The 23,985-nt window shown below is 39.9% G+C and overlaps 1 protein-coding gene across 3 annotated transcripts in view; it reads right to left on the bottom strand.

Annotated features, from left to right (window-relative positions):
• The window catches only part of MAP3K20 (mitogen-activated protein kinase kinase kinase 20), an 87,937-nt gene that overhangs the window by 39,704 nt on the left and 24,248 nt on the right, over positions 1-23,985 (bottom strand). For 2 of the 3 annotated variants that reach the window (XM_065841548.2, XM_065841549.1), the window contains exons 3-9: positions 18,868-18,955; positions 14,551-14,652; positions 13,708-13,773; positions 12,718-12,746; positions 12,463-12,600; positions 6,340-6,426; positions 2,660-2,734 (exon numbers count right to left, since the gene is read on the bottom strand). In XM_065841548.2, coding sequence (XP_065697620.1) covers positions 2,660-2,734; positions 6,340-6,426; positions 12,463-12,600; positions 12,718-12,746; positions 13,708-13,773; positions 14,551-14,652; positions 18,868-18,955 — 585 coding nt within the window. Of the gene's footprint in view, positions 1-2,659; positions 2,735-6,339; positions 6,427-12,462; positions 12,601-12,717; positions 12,747-13,707; positions 13,774-14,550; positions 14,653-18,867; positions 18,956-23,538; positions 23,615-23,985 lie in introns of those variants that run through there. The other variant, XM_071811096.1, reaches the window with a different exon arrangement.

Here is a 23,985-nt window from a genome sequence, read left to right as displayed (position 1 = left end):
AGTCATTCCTTAAAATATCAAGGCATGAGTCGCCTTTGAAAATTGTTTCCCTTTATATCTGTGATGTCTCATGCAAAAATCTTTAAAATATATGTCCGTCTAGAAATTATTCTGGCTAATGTTTTCACTGTTTCTTTCCACTCAGCATTTGTTACTAAACAGGTCTGCATAAAAACAGGATATTTAATCCATGTGGCTTTCCTTTCTTGCTACTTCTCTGTTCCCAGGTTTCTGATTTCCACTAACATATTCAGTAATTTATAAACATCTTTAATGTTAAAGTGGGAATAAAGTGAAGAAACAGATGGAATGAGAAAGAACCACTCACCTGTGTTTCAAAAGCAAGTATCTCTAGTAGACCAAGGCATCACTGATGAGCAACCTTGTTTGTACAATTATCTAGTACCCAAGCAAAAGCAGCTTGTTTGGTAGGGATTTTAAGTAGTAAATTAAGATAGTTACTGCAGAGACTGTTCTTCAATAATTACTGACTTAAAATAATTAGTAACTAACATTTTAGTAAAATGCTTTGAACTCACTAGGGACTGTTTCAACTAGCACAGTTTAAACTGCATGAAGACTACCATTATGGATGTCACGTGCAGCAATGCACTACGGACATTTTTCTCAACATACGAATAAATTCTTAAGAATTCAAAGCCAAGTTAACAACTCTGTCCATTCCTATGAGGAAATTACAGGGTTAGCAGTGTCTGACACTCCAGCTGCTCTGCAGCAGCTCTTCAAGTGTATTCCTCCTGATTTTCTACAGCTAATCCTGGCGAATAGGGAACGTTACACAGAGCAGTATTCGAGAGGAGTGTGCTCCATCTTTTGGCTCACGCAGGCCACACAGCCTTTTATCAAGGCATTTTGAGAGTTCTAGGTAGTGGTCCTTTCCCAACACGTGACTGAATAAATCAGTCACATGCCCAAAATGTGACCAGAGATCACTCCATTTCAGTCATGTGAACAATGCATTTATAATTGCCTAACAGAAGAGAAGCTGCATGAAAAAAGTAGCAAAGAGCAGACTGCTGGAAAAACCTAACATGAGATTCACTCTTTGCACACACCAGAGATGCCTCTGGGAACAGCGCTGCCTGGAACCAGCCCAGATCCAGGGGAACTGCTCACACAGACAGAACTCAGCCTGATGCAGATCCCTCCCTCGCCTTGAAAAACATCAACAGCCTTCTGGACATGTATATATGTGGCTAAAGCAAGCCAGGGAGCGAGCTGATCTAGTATGTCCTGCAATTACAGAAGAGAAGCTCCAATAATTCTTATTCTGTGGTGTTTGGTAGCAATGCTGATGCTCAGAAGTAGTTATTAAAAATATGTAGTTACAACTACTAGAAAGCGCTCTTCAGTAATTACCAACCTAGAACTTTAACAGTTTACTTGTAGATTCAAAGACTGAAAGCATTTTTCTTTCTCTCCACCCTCTTCTGTGGAGAGGATAAAGAGGGAGGTATCAGGGGAATGGCATTTAAACGAGTGTTCATGTGGAAACCACATGCTGATGATGGATCTCAGGCTTCCAGATCCATTCTGTAGGAAAACAACTCCCTGCTTAAAAAAAAGAAACCAAGAAGGGAAATCTCCCTTCTCATATTGTTCTTCCTAAAACTACTCTGGTGGTAACAAGTTCTAGCTTTAGAGCATCTAAGCAATATAATTTGCCTTGAGATTAATCTCAGTCTCTCTGAAGTAGTACCTAACTTTCTTCTGAGTTTAAAGGAACAAAGTTCTTGCTGGTGCCTTGACTTGGGAAAAAGAGCATCATTTCCTTTCCTTACCTACTCCTCCCTCTCTCTCTCAAATACCTTCATAGGCAAATGGATGCTAATACTTGGTAATAAAGCTTGCATGCCCACAGGCTCTTCCCAGCCAGCTTTATGTACAACAGGATAGTAGAAGAGTCAATTTAAAGAAGGTAACTCTCAATCTACAAAAGCTTTTACTAAGTAAACACCGTCTTTCATGCCTTTTTAGTTCATTCTCACAGGGGCAGATAAATAGTGACAACGGTTTGGCTCTTCAACTTACATTTTTACTCTGTTTTCATGGTTAAACAGTATATTATGGTTAAACAGTGCTTCTATTATTATATTATTACAGCATAATCATTATAAAGTTCATCATTCAAAGTCCTAAGGGAAACTATTAGGAAAGGTTTAACATTAATTTATAATGTGTTGGTCCTGTTCCTATGCACATTCTATGGATTAATTTATTCTTTACATTTTCAACATAGGGAAGGCATCAAAGTTAGACCTTGAAATAGGTATTTAATATGTGATGCTTACATACATCTGAGAAAGATTAACTACTGAAAGAAAATAGAAAAGAACAAATTTTCACTTGCTCCAAAATGACTACATTCTTGCTGTCTCACCCTACTTACAGGCTTTGTCTTGAGTCATCTGGTAACTTAATAGCATCATAACTTTTGATTAAAAGGGAAAGAGATATATTTAGGTATAAATATGTAAACACATTAAAAAAAGACAGCCTCAGCTATCTTCGTGAAGAAATGTGTCTACTAGCATGCAGCAATGGTGTTAGCTGGGACTCGTTCCCCAAAGAAACACAAACACATTAGCAAAACAAGGCAGGGGCCAGTGGTGCAGAAATCAAACAGAAATTAGATTACCTTTGAATCAGCATCCCAACATTGGTGCATCAGTTCTGCAAAACTTCTGGGACAGCTGCTTGGAATGGTTAATCTCTAAAGGACAGAGAATGTACCAGTTATTGGAAACATTTCCCTTCAGGTTGCTACTAACAGATTTCCTAGAAAGGCAATGCAATTAAAAGAAGTAAAACACACTCTTCCTTCTTATAATGCAATATAAAAACTGAGGATTGACATACTAAAAAGAAAAATCAAAATTATTAACACTAGCAAGACGTACAAATTAATTAATAGACCTATAAAGAAGGAATGGAACAAATGCACAAATGAAGTTGCTTAAGAAAGCTTGGAGACAAGGAAGTGAAAATGAGGCAAACAGCATTGAAAATAAAAAGTAATAGTTTGTGGAGGTTACTGCATTGTATTCCAAGATGCTCATCAAGATAATGTGCAGCCTGCCTTAATTCCTTTCTCCCACACAGATGATCCATCTGTACAGTACTATAATCACTTTTGATATAGCAAATGGCTGAAATATAGATTACATTAAGTGAGTTAAGAAGAGTTAAGTGAAGCTCTGCATGACACGAGACATTTCATGAGCCTGTGGTCAGAAGGATTAATGAGGACATGCAGACCTCAGAGAGTACTCACAGAGCACAGTGAACTCGTATAAATATTTCCTGATGACTGAAGAAAAGGAGTTGCTAGTTACAGCCACGACTACTAACTACAGAGAACTAGTTTGAAGTTTGTTTGGTTTCCTTTGCTGAGAGTTTCAAACCATGAAAAGAATCACTCGGTCAGTCTTAGAGGGTTTCCAGTTTAAAGACTCTGCCTCCATGTTGGAAAGCCTAAAAGCAATTCCATTATCCTCTATGCACACCCAGATATCGAAGCCTCTCCAGTCGAGACTTAATGTGCATCCCAACAACATTACACACATAAGGAGATGATTCTGCCCTCGCTAAGGCAGTTAACTGACTTCAGATGTTTCATCCTAAATTAAAAAAATACATAGATACAACACAGTTCCTCAGTGAAAATGGGTCCAAAAATAAGAGGGGTCAAGCTGGAAAAAGTGTTCCCCATCCTGTCACAGGTGAGTACCAGATATTACGGTCCTGTTCAGATCAACCTGCCACGAAGACCCTTTGATCTGTCTTACTCTTGGCATTTCAGAAGCAAAGCAGAGCAATTTGTGTCAGATTGTACCATTATATTATTGCAATATGACCTACAAAGCCTTATAAGACACAGTAGCCAAAGTAAGAGTTAACAAATTCTGCTGCACAAGCATTTGAACACCACAAAAACTGGAAACACGAGACACAGAGCCAGGGGACTGTAGGAGTATGATTATTAAAATACATAATTGCACCTTAAGGTGCAAAGCTTTCTGTGCAAGAAATACAAAGAAATTTGTACAATGCGTAAACAAATTGTACTGGTGCTTGATCTCTGGTTGAGTCATTAGCCTAAAAATACACTGGCTAGTCTTGCTACAATATTTGTCTGTAACCCTCACTGTTCCAGGAGGTGAAAAATCAGTTGCAATCATGGTTTACATGTGTCTCACTTATGCAGAATGTCATGTCATGTAATACAGAGGTAGCAGGTTCCAAAAGTGTTGTATTATAATAAAGATGATGTTTTTCAGTAGTAATTTATTATGAGATCACTCCTAGCATAATCTGAACTCTCATATTTTTATTTTCTGGATTTTAAAAATATATATAATTATACAGAAACTCTACTAGAATAAAAACAACACTGTGAAATTATGTCAAGAGTTGAAAAAGACCCATACAGAATCATTAAAATCCACTTCATTTGCTGGCCTCAGGCTTTGCAAAGGGAGACTCTTCAGCCTACGCAATTACACTTTGGCCTCAGTCCCACACTGATTTTAACAAGAGACTTTCAGAGCAAAAAATGAAGGACTGGCTCAACAGCGATTCAACTCCATTGTGAACTGGAACCACGCAACCCCACTGATGTCAACAGATTGAACTGAGAGCAGAACCTGACCTTCACACTTGCTTTGGGACATGGGAACTGTGAAGAAAAGTAGCACAAGCTGACTTTTACCAGGCTTACGCTGGGTATGTTCCCAAAGTCATGGCCAGAAAAAATAAAAACTATGTGAGCAAGTGTTAACGCCCTCTAAGCTCCCTGGCATCCTTCCAAAGAAGATGGCAGCAACAGGCTAGCGGTACCCGGCAGTACCAGGCATTTCTCCTCTGAAAATGTCTGCCCTTAGGCTTCTTCAGCCACGAGTAAAATAGTCATCATGTCCATATTTTGTTCATGCTGTATTTTACACGGTTCCTTGCTCTGGAAAACTGTAGAGAAATATGTGTTGTACCCTTTGACATCTTTCAGCGTGTGACTACATCTCTTCCCAACATTCCCAATGCCACTTTGTACCCCTTACATAAGTGCATGTGGTAGACACAGGGAAGAAATGCTTTTGATGGAAGGCATTTTCGTTCCTCCTTCAAAATGATGTATGAGCCTTCTCCTAAACTAGGAGAGTCTCTTTGTGCCTCCTGCTCTGATAAACACTGCAGAAGACCACTTTCATGATCTTTATGCTGTTAGCGTAGCATTTCCAGCTAATCAGTTTATCCCAGTATCACTCACTGGAATTAATCCAGTCCTCAAACAGGGGAAAAAAAAAAAAAAAAGAGAGGGGAAAAAACCACCAATAAAAAAATTAAACTAAGAGGAGGAAACCCACCTCCTCTGTTTAACTCTGAAGCATTTTGAGAAACAGTTTATGTAGAATAATAGGAATCTGTACTGTACAGCCACTGCCTCGCCATTGTAATGTTTCCCAAGCTTCCGCTGTGTCTAGATAGAGGAGGTTTCATCTTTGTGGAGGATTTCCATGCTTGTCTGTGTGTGGTACAGTCACAACTTTAAATGTTTTTTAAATGTAGCTACTGTCTTTGATATCAGGGGACTATGTGTTCAGATATACGCTCACATGTCCAACTAACTGAAAGCCTCAATTTGCGAGAAGAAGAAAAGCGAGGCTGGGGACACTGTACAAACGGTGTTTACACCACTGAAGTGCTTTTGAAATGGAAAGACTCTGCATGAGGAGGCTTGCAGCTATGCCACAGCCTTGCCGATACCAGTGAGGAGCTCATCTTCAATGTAGTGTTGAACGTAGGTGGCAAAACTGTAATTTCTCTCTTTTTTTAAAACTATTTTTTCTTCTTTTATTTTTGAAATTTTCATCTAAGCGGCAGTTTCTTGTACTATAGTGACTCCTGCTGGGAGAGTTAAGTTGAAGTAGCTGAAGGTCTCTTACAGATATATCAACTCCCGGCCAGTAAAAAGATGTCCTAAACGCAGGAGATGGAGTTAAACTGTTCCCCTACCTTGGACGCAATGGCTTCTTTCATCACTAAGAACAAACCCCTAGGTTTTACAATTGAGACTGAGAAACTAGTACAGTACTTGTACAATTTTTGATCTACAGCATCACGACGTGAAGCTGCAACAATTAGATGTAAAGGGTCCATTCATGAGGAATAACATCACTTTGACCCTTTGTGTTAGCTCCTACTGCTAATCTTTCCATACGCGTGAACTTACTTTCAATTTGAAGAAGATGAAAAAGTCTTTTGCAAAACCCCAATACTGTTTTCTGATCTATGTACCTGAATGTAGAAACGTAGTCTTACCTCGTTTTTTTCCACTACAAGCCAAGCTACTTGTAATCCTTCCAAGCCTTTAAAAGGGACCTCCCTTGTTAGCATCTCCCAGAGAACCTGGAACAGAAAAAAAGAAAAGAATTTTTATTTCTGTACTTTGTATTTTAAATACATTATTAAACCTTGATACAGCCCTATTCTCTATCCAATTATCAGGCAACCAGTTTCCATTTGCAGGAACGTGGACCACTGTTTGTGTGCAAGATCCTCTCACTAAATTAATTTGAATGTTTCTGCCTTTTCCTCTACAGAAAAGCCCAGATGAAAAACTGGGTTTTGTGGGGTCTAATGCCTGCAATTTTGCTTTTTCCTTTCTTTATACACTATAAAGTTCACATTTGGCCATTGACATTTGGGAAGACAATGAACTCCTCCTCTCCTTCTCAGCCCCAACCAGACATACCTTTGTTTGTAGACATTTTGCATTTGATAATATTTCTTATGATTGAAACTAGTGCTTCTCAGTAGTCAGAATATGATCCAAAAGGTATTTTGCTCCTATGATATGTTATGAAATTATTTAATATATTTTTTCAAGCAAAATTATAATAATTTACCTCAAAGTATTTAATTATGTTAAACTAAACACTATACAGCATATAGAAAACTACTCTGTTCTCCTTGATATCTTATAGATGTACCATCCTTAGATATAGAAAGATCTCCTGCATGCTTATAGCATTTTGGTAACACAATACCCAAGAATCTAAGCTACTCTGGAGAAAAGAGTCTGGCATCCCCAAAAGGCTTCAAGTCAATGAATCCAACTCATTTTTCTGCCATTGGGACTACACATGGGAGCTCAACCAAATGACCAAGCACTTTGTATCTTCACTTGTATACGTCTCTTTTTTTTTTTCCCTTTTTATTTATTTTTTTTTTTTCAAATCAGAACCTTCATATAAGTATCTTGTTCCAAATAGATACATACAAACATTTTCTTCTGCTCATATCCCAAGCATGTAAACAAAAAAAAAATACATAATCTATGTAGGATCTGACCAAACGCATTAAGATCCTTATGCAAGTCTCTGTATCCTTACTATTTGAGTTAATACCCAGGCTTGTTCCAGCTACATCATTTTGAATTTATTCTGGCCAGCTATGAAGGCAATTAAAAAGAAAATGTGAGAATATTGGCAGATGCTGCTCAAGCAGAAAAAATGCACTGAAGCAGAGTTGGGCCTTTAATCAAGTGAACGGGGTACTCCATCATCAGACCTATTTGAATAATTCTGCTTGACTCACAAGAGTGATTAGTAAAGGTAAGGGTATCTTGGAAAAATAAGTAAAAGGCAGTTTTCATAAGAATAAGAAATATGTGGAGAATGCTATCATAGAGGTATTGAACTGTCCTGTTTGCCTCAACACATTCCTTTTAAAACCAAAAAAAAAGGCACCTCAATTTGTAATTCCAATTATCACCTCTCTAGTGGTAGAGAATGAAATTTAACTGTAAGAAAAAGAAATAATTTAGCAGTAGTCCCATGTACTTCAGACAAAAAAAGCAGTGTACAAAACAGCCAGTTTAAAACAAAAGCCCCTGTACCAAATCAAACATGCAGCCCAGCAGCCTTGCTGAACCACCTCATCTGTACAGCTGTTTCGGGAAAACACGGAAAAGAAACTCAAGTTTGCACTTCAGACAGAGGAGTATCTAAATACATCTTGCAAGTAAAGAACACAATGAAGTATTTGTTAAATGTCTCCAAGAGCTTTGAGCAGGAAAACTCTACGGCTCTGCTACTTTTCTTTCAGAAGACTGTAAATTGTAAGGGTTGTCTTGTTTCATTCATGCACATAAGTTTGTACAGAACATTTTGCACTGAATTCCTTTATCATGACACCTTTAGTGTTTATTTCCACTGCCTGTACAGATCACTGCCTTCCTAAGCCAACAGCGCCAGCTTAAAACACTTCAAGATTGCACATAGTTCAAGAGAAAAACACCAATCTGACACAACATGAAGACTTCTTCTTAATGCCTTGTTTTTCACTAACAACAGAAGGAAGTAAAAGATGCAGAAGTGGGATGTCAGAAACTCTTGTATTTATTTACACAGGTTTAGATGATGCTCTAAAAACAATGCAAATTTCATGTTCAGGCCAATGGTGTAGATAAAGCCTTTCCTTCCAATGGTGACATGTTTCTATCTTCAGTTTTATAGGAGCTTCAATCACATCTCACAAATGAGCTACCCCAAATCATCAGCTAACGTGAATGATTGCATTATCAGTCTTTCAAAAAGCAGCAAATGCCTATCCTCTGCATTCCTGCTTGTCTCTTCCTGTCCCAGGGTCATTCAACAGCAGAAAATGCACCTCAACCTGACATAGCCCGGCCTCTTTCTTGCAAGATACACTCTGTTCATTTTCAGAACTGGCTCCCCAGCTCACCTCATATGGAAATCAATCTATCTGCCATTTCTGGTGTAAATTAATTGATACTGACATGGTTCGCTTCCGCTGCCATCCATAATGTTGAGGATCACCTGCTTTCCTGATCCCATCACATCTCTGTGATGACAGAGAGCAGGTGCTCACAGAGAAACTGCCAAGCTAGACACAGTGACAGAAAACAAAGCAAGAGCATTTAATGTAGTGGTTTGTAAACTGTGGACTCTGAAGATGTCAGTCTCTCCTTTGCACACAGAGAAACAGAAAGGAGAGACAAATGTATGAATGTTCATCCTACACATGAAGCTGAGTAATAACTATACGGTTTTCAGAAAAAGCTCACGGACTTCTGTCAGCTCAACTGTGCGTTTTGATCCTTATCCTCTCAACCATGTGACAACAACCAAAAGGAAAACAAACCAGAACAAAACCAACAAAACCCCCACATCTCCACCCCAGTGCAAAGCCATCAAAGATTTAAAGTGCCATAAAATACAGGGAACATCCAAATGAGTAATGTGAGAAAAAGCAACAATCTGAACACCTTCACCAAAAAAAGAGAAATGTTTTCTCTTGGTCGTAAAGTGTTCACAGATGAGGGTCAGGAGATACAATGAGCACAAGTACAGCATGAGCAGAAAGTGTGGAACTCAGAGGTACTGCCCTTAGGCAAGAAAATTAGGTCAGTCTTCTCTACATTGATCCAAGTGGAAGTTAAAGATCTCATAATTCTTTTCAAAAAGAGCAAGGGATAACCCCTGGAGCTGGCCAACATTCCCTCTACAAATAACATATGTTCTCATAGCTAAAGCAATGCATGAACTGTTGCTAGGAGCACAACAGCTGTCACATTTAAGGGCAATCTCTACGCTACCTATAGTCAGTTAATGGCTTTACTTTTTTGTTCTTGCAAGTGTTAAAATAATTCAGCTACATCACATAAGCTTTCTATGATTAAACACATTTATACTGATATGCAAACACACTGCAGTGCTCTACAAACAATTTTGCCAGGTTAACATATTATGAGCATATATCTTCATTATTTCAAAACAGTTTTTAGAGTGAACATTGTTATGGCACATACCCCTTCGCATCTGGAAAAGGAGCAAGGAGTTGCTATTGAGCAACACATACAGTGACATGCAAGTTAATTTCTGAGTTGATCACTTGGTGTCTGTTTCTTAGAGTATGGACTTGGAAATTGATTAGAAAAGAGAATCACAGCATAGCTGAAGGAAAGAGCAAGATCTATCTTTGTGTTGTAATCTCCCAGACCATTTAGCTTTCGCATTTCATGGCAGTATTATAAATTATTTACTGTGTATCTCAAAGAGTATATATGGACCTGTTTAACTATCCATGAAGAGCAGGACAAAATAATCTGAATGTTAGTTGTAAACATGTATGCAACTGTTCACAAAGAGGAAAATTCATTTCAGCTGAGGAACAACTCAGATCTGCAAGGTTACAAAAAGACTTTGACATTTCACAAAAAAAAAAACCTCTCACACATCTTAAGCAGAATATTTAAAAGCACAGGCTGGTTTGTAGAAAGAAAAGTCAGTCAGAACAAAAAATACCAGAAAAGAAATTAAAGAAAACCACAGGAAAGGCAACAAATATTGCAAGCAGAGGATCTATTCCTAGCATCTTACTAGTTTACATTTGAAAGGATTCTGTTCCTTGTTAAGCTGACTTTAACTGAGGAAAAGCAGATTTGTCTCTCTGGCACAAAAGCTGCTTGGCAAGTGTTACACTTTGAAAAGGGATTCTTTAAATTTTGTTTTTATAGATGATAATCATTTGAAGAGACAAAAATACCCTAAGATTTTTTGTTTTCAGCCTCCTAGCTAATTCTCTGATAGTCTAACACTTATTACAGGGAGATTCCAAATGTCACTGTAATATTCAGACAACTTCTTGCTCGTATAACCTCATTATGTCAGTAATTTCTTCAACAGAGAACATAGGCCTCTGCCATTCTTCATTTTGACCCCTGTATGACGGTGTTCCAAGACTGGAGTTATAAAAAGATGAATTCATTCCTAGATGCTAATAAATTCATAAGCTTCTACCCACAGTAGAACACATTAGTTCAAAAGCAGTATTAAAAAATGTGGTTCAAAAGCAATATTAAAAAATGTGAGTCAAATATTATTAGGCATACTGAAGTAGCACTATATGCCTGTAACTACATTAAAATATTTTAGTAACACTGAACAGTTTTCATATGGAGAGTAGTTGAGTTTTACCTCCAAGCACAGAACTGTCAAAGGAGCTCTACTTTTTGGACTAGTAAAAATAAACTATGTGCAACATACTGTTCCCAAGACTCTGGTAACACTTGACATGATAGGATATTAAACAATTTCTTACCTTCTCCCACTTCTAGAACGTTACTTAAAGTCATTTCACACCAAGATAACTACGTGAGCAGTCTGAGCTGTAAGACCATGTTTGGAATTTCTCCTCTAAAATTTTTGCTTTGTTTTGAAACTGGAATGTTTCCCTTCAGTGGATAATATGTGATTGCTTCCAGTAACAGTTTACATTAACATTTATATTTGTTAGCTTATGTTCTCTTACTGTTTGTGAGCTAGTTCAGTTAAGCAAGCAAGGGTTTTCAATCTGCCAATACAGGCGGCTTCTCCCTCCTTGCAAACCTTCAACCTTTCATTTTTAAGTGATGCTACATCATCTCTCGTATTTTTTTCCACTATAAACAACTGTTTGGCAAAAATTTTAGTGCTAGCGTAAAACCATAGGGCCTCCCTCACATTTATCTCCTCCTTCAAAGAGAAAGAGGCAACACTTGATAGGTACTGAAAGAATTCCTCATTCTGCCACCCGTTGTTGAATCCAAAGCCAAAAATGGCTAACAGATAGATAAGCATGGCAAGTACAACCCCACTTCCCTTCCTTTTTCCCCCAAAGTATTCATTACTGTTCTCTGTCAGAGAAAGGCAATGGGTGAGGCACACAATTGGTCTGACCAGTACCGCTATTTCTAGCCTATTTTGTATTGCAGAGCAAAACCAAATTAGAGTTTAACTGCGGACAGAGTGAAATAATTCACATTACTGTACCTGCAAACCTGACATTCAGATGAACTGTAACTGATAGTTCCCTCTCCTAAAAATGGCAAAGCCATGCTGGCTTTTTCTGTATTTTTAGATGGGGCCTTTACTTCTACAAGAGGTACAGTCTCCATTCTCATGGCTAATGATAGCAGGGTCTTTTAAACAATTAAGCATGGAGCAGTGGCTTACTTTTTAATATAAAATCAGTGACACCCCATTTTATGGGAAGTGGAATCCTAATCAGTTCATCCTGTTATACACTTACTGCAACACAACCTTTTTCTCTTCTGTTTCACTAAAAAAACACAAGCAGAGATTCATGACACAAATTGTTCAGTGGCTCCTGCAAACCTTCAGACACATGCTGAATACTTTTGGTAAAGCAGGTGCTTCCCACGCTGGCATGCTGCTAATCTAATCAGATCAGGATCTTACTAAACATGCAAGACACTGTTCTCCCTCACATGTTCAAGCATGTAATTATAAATTATGGGTCAATCTTGAAAGAGTGATATTTTTTGTTGTCCTTGTTTAGAAATGTCATTCTTGCATCACACAAATTCTGTCACACTAGAGATCTGCTACTACACGTAGAGAAATGAGAGGTACTCACCACTCCATACGAGTACGTGTCACATGTTTCAGACACTGGGAGACTCTGGATAACTTCTGGGGCCATCCATGGAAAAGTGCCCACTAATGACATGTGTGTTGTGTGGGAGTGGAACCTCGAGGCACCAAAATCACAGATCTGGTAAAAATAAATTAAAAAAACCCCAGATATTAAGAGTATCAGTCTCATTCATTAGGCATCAAAACATCAAGTCAAGCAGCAGCATCACTCTATAAATAATTAAAGTGTTCATACCTTTAACACACCATCAGCAGCTATAACAACTGAAAATGAAAAAAACAACAGGTTACAAGAATGCTACTAAACACAATACATTTCCACCACAAAAGACTTTGCTTTTTATAAAAAAAAATGACCCTACAGTGAGCCAACACCTGAACATGCACAACTGTCATGGTTTCTTTGAGAAGCTTTAGAGAACATCTGCTGAATACCTGCAAACATCTGAACAAACACAAAACTTCTCAGGCCTTACTGAGTTCAAAGACAGCAACACAACTATAACTAAAATACAGATAAACTCCATTCTCCCCTATATAGTTAGGCTTAACAAGAAGCTCTCCGAAAGATTCAATAAAAGGAGAAAACTTACAACGGAAGTGAGATCTATCCTTTTCTTGACTATTATCTCCCTGTGTGCATTATTAAAATCTGTGCCCCTCCTAACCCACTACTAGTAGGGAAAGTTTCAGTTAAAAGGCAGTTTTCAGCAAATTTCACAAATGGTCATCAACTGCCAAGTACAGACTAACCAGTGCAGCTCCACACTGAGTGCATATTACTCAAAAGCATGAATTATCTGTCAAACCTCAAAACAGGCCACAGTAAAGAGAAGATTTTCAGATAAGAAATAATAGGCTTCTTCCGGTCTATTGTGCCTGGTGTCTACCAGCCTTTCCTGGTACTCAATCTTTCCAAATAGAAAAAGGAAGTGAGGAGTGTCCAGGCAATGTCTGACAGCTGATAAGATGGGTACAATCACAGTAAGCAAGACAAAACTTGAAAAGATCCCTCTGCAGTGCTCTGAATGGTGCCAGGGACTGAAGAAGCCCAGACAGGCTCAGGGTGGGGAGGAGGCAAGAGGCTCTTCTGTGCCTCAATGAGTGCAGCTTGACGACAACCAAGGCATTAGTTCCACTTGTTCACAAAGGTCAGGTACATATTTAACTGCCACATTAACGGGTAACAGCAAATGCAGAGCATTTCAGTGTTTTGCTACTTTACCATTCCTGGACTTCAGATCCCTGTGGATTACTTTGACTGGAGCTTCCATGTGTAAATAGTGCATTCCTACACAAAACAAGGGAACAATCTAGTTAGTCAGGCTGAGCGTGGCCATCATGTATCAGCAGTCGTGTTTTCTGGCTCCCATTAATTGCACCCAGTATGAACTGGCACACCTGTATGCCATATTGACATGCTGCAGGAGAAGTAAAGCTTCCCATAACCTACTTCTTGTAAAAAACACTATGCACACCTCATGAGTCTCTCAGAGCATTTATATGGATATGTTAATGCTTTTTAATGTCATATTTAGTTATTTTCTCTAAGGTGTTTTCTACATAGGGAAGCCAAGATATGAATTTGCTGTTCGTTCATTAGTCCACACTAATTTTTGTGTGGTCACAGAGAACACAAACGATGAAACAGCTTATTCTGCATTATTATATGAAGAATTTCAATATGTTTGCTGAGAATAAGCCCTTAGCTTCCTTAAATGTCCCAATTTAAATCAAATGTAAGGATAATTATACACTTTACCTCATAATTACTCTACATCAACAAAATTATCCTCCAGGGACTTGGGGGCAAACCAGAAGTAAAGCTGGCTCACAGAAGCCATTTTCACTCCAGAAAATATTTTGGATTCAAAATAACCAAGAAACATATGAAAAAGCACAGTGAGTGGGGTTTGCTTTCTTCATGTTTGGGGGTTTGCTTTTGGGGTTTTTTACTATTTGAATAAAGAAGTATAGGAAGGCTTTTCTGACTTCATAGGGAAAGCATCCCCAGCTGTACACTTTGCTGGCTGTATCGGATAGTAATGCAATCGCTCGTCTTGCTTACCTTTAGCTATGTCAGTTGCCCATGTCATGATATGATCCATATCCATCTCTTCACTTTTGTTACTATTAATGTAATCAAACAGTGAGCCAGCAGAAGCGTACTCTATTAAAAAACAACAAACAAACTCATATGACATTTTAAAAATTGCACCTAAATTGAAAGGTCTAATGGAAACACTGCCAGTTCCAGAAAGCAGTCAACTTCTAGCTTTACTACAAAGAATGGGGGTTCAGCAACTACTATTATTAGTAGTGTAGGAGGAGAATGGTAGTTTGTTCTGATTATCTCAGTACAGAGGTAGTCTACTAAGGGTAAAAAACAAAATAAAAAATTTTAAAAAAAGCAGCAAAATCCTATATAACAACAGGCATTAAAACGCAAAGGCATTAGAAAGGTCTGCCATCGTGAAAGCTCAGGCAAACAGTTCAAGCTCCAGAGTAAAATGTTCTGGAAGCTCCTTGTTCAGGATCAACAGATCTTTTCCTTATCTTCTCTCAACTACACCTACAGAAATCCACAGCAGGATTATATGGGTACAAAGGCTGTTTTGGTCCACTGGTGTTTGCAAGCATGGTAGATGGAAACCTGTCTGACTGTCAGAGCTCGCAGGGCCGAGAGCTGGAATAACAGGCTTGTTACACTTAGACACTTTAGGTTTGAAACGGGAGACAACTGAGACCTCCACAGCACCACTTTACATAGCTTGAAATTCCTGCATATTTAAACAGCGAATGTGCCGTTCCTGATCAGAACTGCAGTTAATAGATGAGTTTGGTGGTATTAGATCCTTCTTATTTTTTCCAAAGACAGAGGCTATTCCCCACTGGTGAGCAGTACTGCATCTAAATGATGCCCTATAACAAAGGATTTTTTTTAAGAGTAAAACCAGATGTTAAATATAGGACGTTCTATTAGGAAGAAAGGGTTTGCAAGTAGAAAGGGAAATTAAAATTTTCTTTTCCTATTTCCTCATGAAGGAACAGAGTATGAGATCAAATCATTTGTACATGAAAAAATCAAAGGATAAAACTAGAGGTCTAACCCTAAGTAAACAGGCCAGAACTCCATGTGCTGCAGGTCATGTTTGCCAGTCTAAAGCCTGTAGCTCGTCTGCTTAGTATTTATTAAGTAAGTTTTATGTTTATTTAGCATCCATTCGTGTTTCACTGAAAACACAACAGGAAGTTTGTGTGTTGAAGCAGCGGACACATTTTCTTCTACCTGGTTGCTGAGACAGAGGAGGCACATGGCACCCAGCGTCGCCCAAGCAGCGCAGAGACCAGGGGGGTGCAAGGAGCAGTGTCAGGCCTTTTGTCTCCCTCTCCCAGGGCTATTCAACGTGCTGGGCAGGCAGAATTTACAACTTACTTACAACACTCTCAAAACCTTCACACCTAAGATGGCAAACCAGTTGGTATGCAATTGAAATGCTTAATTTCAGATATTTCAAAGCAGCCACAAAATCATTCCCTCTAAGACTACATCAAATATATCTGAATAATAATATTAATCAATTAATGATAAATGAGAGGCCAAATGCATAAAAAATAAACATTGCTCCTCATCAAGGAAATCAAAACCACTGGGAGATTGCTGCATGGAGAAGGAAACTCTGGGACGAGACCAGATCTGCAGCCTAGAACATGGTATGCCGTATCAAGAAGATTCCAGCGCTAAAGGAAAGGAAAAAGAGAAAACAGGAAGTGCCTTGAAAGCAAATGCTCAAGTGGCAAGTTAGTTTTGGATCATGACTGCAGGACCTCCTGCTGAAAGGAGCCTCTGCAGGAGACAGAAGTGTAGCTTCTGATGTCATCGAAAGAGGAGTAAGCTGCTGACCTGCACATTTCCTCAATTAAAACATAAGCTTTTTTTTAACCATGATGTCATCATCTGTCTCATAAATGGATTCCTCAGGAATAGGTTGGCTGCCCACTCTGCATGCCTTTACAATGCATAATGTGATCAACCAGGTCGGCGACAACTCTGCTCCCTGAGCCCTTTGCCACCTTGTGTGAACGGAGGCAAGGAAGCTGCCACCAAAAAAGCTCCATGCTTTAGTATTTCTTCTACATATTTATTGTGCCACAGGTTTTTGCTAGGAGCTTATGGATATGGAAGTCAGATCACGAGGATAATTTTCTGTCAATAATGGAAAAGAGGTATTTGCTTCAGAAAGAAAAGCTCTGAATGACTTGACCCAGCCTGTGATGGGTTGTGGGATACGCTGTACCTTTCTGTGCAGATGAGGGGCACGAGCTCCATGAACTTTTTGGGAGGAGGCAGCTGTGGTCAAAAACCAGATCTATAAGGTAGACATCAAGACTGCTGTTGGCAGAGACAGCCAGTGACATGTAGAATGATGTGATCAGTGTCAGCAGCTTGCTGGGCAGGACAATCGGCTGTAACACTGACAAACATCCCAGCAGGGAAGCGTTTTCACTGCAGACACAGCCTTTCTCAGAGAACTCTCTGACAGTCCCACATACGATGTCATGCGTAGCTAATGCTCGGTACATGCCAGTGCCTGGCTGAATGCCCTCATCTCCATCACTCTGAAGAAACATTACTTTCTCGAGATTTCTTATTGTTTGGGATTTTCCCTCATAAGAAATGGATCTCTGCCTAAACACAGGATTAAGTCTTCAACAATGAAGGCCATCCAGGAGATCACACAGTGAAAATCCCTCTAAAAGACATTTCAAGTGCAATTAACATTTCTTTTCTCGGTAGCCAATCTCTCATTTGAAAATGATGTGGGGAAATGGAGCCTTGCTTCCCTTCCAACCCATGGGATTCCAGCCTCGTTGGAAGCTGCAGAGAAAACTAATGCAGTTTGTTTAAAAAAGCATTTTTAAATTTTTTTTAGCCAGGGCGGAACTGGAGCTCCCGAAATAACAAGCATAATCTCTTTCTCACAGATGGTTAAAGAGTCCCCATTCCCAATGACATAACAAACTACTTCAGCTGCTGTCTGTCCTGTGACTGGCAAGCAGGTCAAATGTCCTCTGAACACTGACCTTTTGTGACATCAAACTGAGGACTTTCTGACCAGATGTCATCCTGAACTGTTGATTACACATCTCCTTTGTTACTCTGCTTGCTGGTTTACACTTATTACACTTACGTTACAAATTATAGTAAAATTACATTACTTGATTTATTAGCTTTCTATTATTTTTATTGCTTCAGGACAGTATTGGAGCTCCTGTCTCTATGCTATCACCAGTGCATTCTCCAAGTGGTGCAGACTGTAGTCACCCCCATGGACCTCTGGAGCAGTGGTTCCAACACCGTGACCTCCAGCAGGCTGATACTCCTGTACATACAGCTCCCCATGCTCTGCACAGTGCTGTACCTCAGGGGAGCTCCCACTGGACTACAGTGCCATCTACTGTGATCATCAGACGTCTAAAGACAGGTAGAAATAACTGAATTTTCACAGGTCCTGTCCACCGTCTGAGACCAAATAAAAACCTAAACAGCAGTGTTTTAACTGGTATTAGACTGTGCCATATGCAAATACTACTTTTCACATCAAACTCTTTCAAGTGTTACAGCCATGCCAAAACTTACCTCCTAATCCACGCTTTCATGTTTTTTTACCGCTCCAAACATTGTTTGAGTAGATTGTAGATTACTTTGGGTTTATTTTCTAGTACTATCTTACCTAGTTTCTCCCATACAGGAATGGAAGAAATTGTAATGTAATTTTATATCTGAACCAGCTCCCAAGATAAGGGAAGGGGTGACAGAAAACAAAAACACAACTTCTGCATAATGCTAGGAATGCCAGAACGAATGAAACCTAAGTTCCAGTAAATAAAGGGGGTTGTCTTATGGTGTCTAATAAACTCTTGACTCTATTTCAAGCTCCTCCCATGTCTGGGAAGTTCCCAATGCGGATTCTCCTATTTTCAACAGAGGTAGAATTCACAGTGCAGCTTTGCTCTGAGCTGACTCTCTGTGCTATCTCTGTGCCTTCCCTCTTCACAGAACTTTCCAGAACTTTGTATCATGAAAACCTTTACTTCTGTTGCACGTCAGCTAAAACGGAAAAGCAATTCATAGAACAGAGTGAAAGCTTCTATTTAAAGGAGTGCTGAGTTCGGGTACTGGGAACACCCCAGGCTCCAGCGACCTCTGTGCTGCCACCAGCTACGCTTCCAAACTGGTTCCCACCTCCAGTACTCCCACTGACACTGAAGAAGGTTCAAAGAGGCCAGAACAATTAGAAAAACACAGGCACTGGGTAAAAGTAATAGCTTGTAACACTGGAGTTTTACAGAATCAAGACAAAGGTCAGACAAAAATCCTTACCTGTAACTATGCCATAGTTTGGAGGTTCAATGACAGCTCCGTAGAACTGAATTATGTTTTTGTGACTGAGCACACTGAGTATTTCTGCCTGTTGAAAACAAACAAACAAGTGAGACAATTAAGAATGAGGCATCTACTACAATAGTTTATACCCAAGCGGGTGTACACAGATATATATAACATAAACACACAGGTATCTGGGAAAGACTGTCCACAAATGCTTCACATTTGAAAACCTCATGAAGGATTCTGGCACATTAATGCTTGGTATGTTGGGGGGGGGTGGGGGGGGTGGGGAAAGGAAGAGAAAAAATCAGACTGTTCTTTCATGGCCAAGGCATAGATGTAGAAGCTAAGTGTTTGGAAAAACTGAAGTCCTTGGAAAACTTTGTTCAAAGAAAGCTCAGGGATTTTTGGCAGAGTTGCAGTAGTCTTGTCCAGAATTTGTGTTTATGCACAAAGTACTATGGGTTCAGCGAGTCCAGCACTTCAGGCTGTTGGAGCATATTGTGCACACACAGCTTCATCCAATGTTTACTGGAAACATGGAGTTTCCAGGCATGCGCCGCAGAGTCTGATTGAATACGTGCAGCAAGAGTGCTTGAGATTGCCAAATAAACCAGTTCCAGTACAGCTGCAGAGCAGGCTGCAGATGTTGGGAAGTTCTGGGTAAGTATTCAAAACCTTCGAATTCCACTTGAGCAATGCTTCTCAGTTTGAGAAAGAGACTGGGAGAGAATGAGAACGTATACACAGACATTAAGACATATAGTTTCTGTGGTTTTTGACAGAAAATAAGGGCAGATGTCTTCCTTGAAGGTCTCTCAACAGTGCTGCCTCTGTAGTGTACTGAAATAAATACTCAAGAGATTTTAGACATATTTTTACACAAAATTACATATTATGCAAATACAGATATATACTATTATATATTTTTCTCTACTTTAAGATTTTGAGATTGCGTTAACTCTGTACCAGTCAAGAGCACCTAACAAGAGCAAAATCACAATTAATTCCTCTGAACTTATCCAAAGTACCTGATCTGACAGATCCCTTCTTAGACCCCTTGACTGGCTGTAGGAGCAATGCTGTTTACCTGCAGGTGGGTCTTCCCACATTTGCTTAGATAGTTGCCAAGGAAATTATTTGGTGGCTTTGTAGATTCACTGAAAACAGGAAGACTGTAGCAGCTGTGATGCAGAAAACCATGGTACATCAGCTAGTGCTACTGTAATAAATGTACCGACAGAGCAAAACAGTATGTTTTATAGCTGACACCATGACATGTGCGTAACTGCATGATTACAGATAAAGGCGTCAGATGGCTCAATTTTTTGTTGTTGTTTAAAACCTTTTCTGAGTAACTTCAACACAGTTTTGAATTAAGACCTTTATCTTTAGCTAATGCACCAACATTTACACATCTTCAATTAAATCTTTACCTATAACTTTGAACTTGCGTTGCACTAGCTCTTCATGCTGCTCAGCCTGCTCAGCAAGGGAAACAGCGTTACCATGAGGAGAGTCAACTTTTTTCACAATACCAGAAAATTAATTTTTTAAATGTCTGCTGTTTTCAGCATATTGTACTGCAGACTGACTCACCTACAAGTCCACAACATATTTTAAGCAAATATGGGAAGACTCACCTGCAGGTAAACAGCAGTGTTCCTACAGCCAGTCAAATGATCTGAGGAGGGATCTGTCACCAGAAGGAGCTCTGCCCTGCAGCTGCAGCCCCAGCAGCCTCCCAAGGCAAGGGACTCCACTGCCCATTTCACCTGCTGCACCCTCCAGCCTTCCATTTGCAGGGGCTAGAAAACTCAAGATCCCTACACTTCAAAAACTTCTGTATTGTGTTTTTATCTTCTTTATGAAATGTTAAATGGGGCAATGTCCTCTAATTCCTGTCAGCATTATTGCCAGATAACCGGGAGACCTAATACTCCTTGGCTGCCTACCTGAATATTGTTAGAAATGAGACAGGAATTCCAGACCACAAACACAGACAAACTATCTAGACTGTCTTGTCTTGGACACCTTGGTCAGGAGGAGCAGAATAAAACTATCTTCTGTACAGCGCTTAAAAACCCACATGTTCAAAGCATTGTGTGCACCACCTGCTGGTGTTTACAACACATGGACCTCGACAGAACTAAACTGGCTGGTCTCACATTAAATTTTCCCATGGCATAATATACTTAGGCCTTGGCTACAGAAGTACTACTAGATGAATCTTCTTAGAGAATTACTAAAAATGCCACATGATGAACACATCCAAGTGCCACAGCACCTCCCTATTCCATCGCAGCAATGTGCAGAACCAACTGACTTTCCCCCGTCCCACACAAGCTGCTGCTGGGTCCAGTAAAAACCCACCAGAACCAGTGGACAACAGGGGAGGCTGCACTGTGGCCACACCACCAGCACAGCCCAGGCCGCCAACCACACAGCACTACCATGAAATAGGCAACAAGCAAGATAGGAGCACTGAGCCAAGAGTCCTTCGCTGCCACAGGCATACTGACACACAGCTTTTTCTGTTTGCAGGGTCAAAAACCATTATTTTCTAAGATTATCTTATTTACAGTATATAGCACACTGAGACCACACTCCAGGAATATGAAGAAATGCTGTGTTGACCATGGCTAATACCATCCTCACATTGATGTTAATACTCTAAACTGGGATTTAACAGACACCAAAGCAAGCTTCCATCTAAGAATAAGGAAAGGCACCTACTAATTGCCCACAGACATCCCAAATTACTAACTGGGGGGAAGAAATTGCCAGCTTTTCCTAAGGACCATTACTTCTGAAAGAAATCCTTTCTAAACACTTTTAATCATTCTACTGTTGTTAGAACTAGTGATTCTAGACTACTCCTTTCATGTTTTGTTCTTTTCAGTTGCTGTAGATCAGCTGTGAACTCTATTAGCCAATTTAAAGACACTTATTCCTTACAGTGAGAACCAGATGCAAGTCAATCCACATTTCAATCTTTGAAGCTTTTGTACTTTAGTTTTTTTGACAAGAAGGTGCCATATTTCAATGAAAGACCAACTTTCAGATGGCAAATTACAAAGCAGTGCTTAAAGACTGGTATTTCAAAGATCTCTTAGGCACTTACAAGAATATTTAGAATCACCTTTAAGCATCAAACTCATACTTAAATGCAAAATGGTTAAATGCTTGGAAGAAAATCCTGTCATGCATCTGTCTGCCTAAAGGCCACTGAAGAAGCCAACCCTCTCTGGCTTGGCCATGACACACTTCCCTCGGTACAGCTGTTATCTACCTTATGCAACTTAAATGAGCACCCATTTTCTCCCTAAAGCCATGGTGATGACAAATAACAAGTCTTCGGTTATTTCATTATATTACTTTTTTGTGTGAAAGACAGATTTTATTTTTTTTAAATGTCAGATTGAAGCAGAACTGGAAGGAGCTCAGCTGAAAGAAAAGCACAACCCAAACACGCAAATACAAATTCCTTGAACATAACACAGAGACATAGTCAGACACACAAGGTGACTGCAGTGGAGTTGAAAATTATGCTTAGTCCCATGACAAGCTTAGTCACAGCCTAGTACTGATCATCAAACCACGCTAAAACCATTCACCCTGTATTTATGCCACAGGTATGGGTGAAATTCTGTCGCTCTCTCGAGTCCTGCTGAAGGGAATTACAGACTAGATGCAATTTCTTGAAGGCAAAGGGATTCAGAAGTCTAAACAAACCTACTCCACATAATTAAACCACTCTCAGGAAATCTAAGGTCAGATCAAATTACACTAAAGCATGTTAATTTAATTCTCACTGGCTCCTGTAGCAATACTGTAAATCAAACCCAATTAATAAGACAAATACAGTATAAGACTTAGGAACGCAGGTAGTTCCTCAGTGTACAAACTAATTGTGTCTTATGAACCATGGGCTAGATCACAGTGCCTAACGGCTAACTTATTTTTATGCTTGTTTCATCTCTGCTTTTTGACATATGTGAAAACGTCAATTACATCATCTATGACCGACATCAGCCTACAGCAGCCTCCAGACCTGCTAGTGCTGCTCTGAACCTTATAGTACAAACAGCTATGCACGAATACTCATATCCTCAGTATTTTCAGCAGGTAGAAACAGCATCTTCCTCCAGGCCTCGTCTGTGTTCAGCAATTGAAGAGGAACCACCAACACAGGTTTTGAGTGTGGACAGCAGTCAATGAGGGGACGAAGCAAGATACCTGGACAGCATGGTCTCATCCTGAGCAGCATGAGCCGCAGCGCACTGGGATGACAAGTCCTGACTTGCTTCTGCTCTGTCCAGGGCCGCGACAGCAAGCACAGCTCAGCTCTGAGGAGATCTTCAAGGTCAGCGCTGACTGCAGATGTGGGCAATGGCCACCTGATGCTGAGCTGGCATCACTTGGGAACGCAGCCGAGGCCATAGCGTCACATCTTTAATTGCAGCCACAAAGGCAGCGAGGATGTGGACGGAGGCACTTTGTGTACAGCTGTGTTGTTGCCTGCCAGCTACTAATACCAGCCGCAGCTGCTCTTGTTAGAGCTCCCTATCCCAAGGCAGCTAAAGTTAGCTAAGAAAAGCGACTCAGCACATTTGAGTTACTCTGGTCCTCCTTGGAAATATGTTAGAAAGCTGTTACACTTACGCTTCCATTCAAGAGAAGTGATGAAGGGTTTGGGCTAACAGCTTATTCCAGTACCACAGCTGGATCTGCAAAAGAACATCTGTCCACAGTGTCTTCTCAGTATCAAAAGACTTTTTTGAATCACCATTTCATCCAGGTGCCTTTGGAGCTGCTGGCTGGAGAGGACAAAGTACGGCCGGCCGGCCACCCTGGCCTGGGCACGCTGGTTTAGGATTAACACGGGAAAGAGCTGCAGCCCCCTGCGAGGCCATGGGCTCAGCCAGCAGCCCGCTGGCTCTCCTGTTAATAAATCAGTTAATTGCACAGCAAGAGGTGCCTTCACCCCACGCAAAATTACAGGGTTAGAAGTGGTTACTTAAGGAACCTGATTAACACAACTTCCTTAACTGCCTTCTAATATTTACTATTACATTGTGTGATAGTTTGATTATTACTTTTCCCAAATAA

This window comes from Patagioenas fasciata, chromosome 7 (genome assembly GCF_037038585.1).
Source record: "Patagioenas fasciata isolate bPatFas1 chromosome 7, bPatFas1.hap1, whole genome shotgun sequence".
In the NCBI taxonomy this organism is placed as follows: Eukaryota; Metazoa; Chordata; class Aves; order Columbiformes; family Columbidae; genus Patagioenas; species Patagioenas fasciata.
The sequence above is the reverse complement of the archived record's forward strand: the minus strand, read 5'-3'. Positions and strand labels throughout refer to the sequence as shown.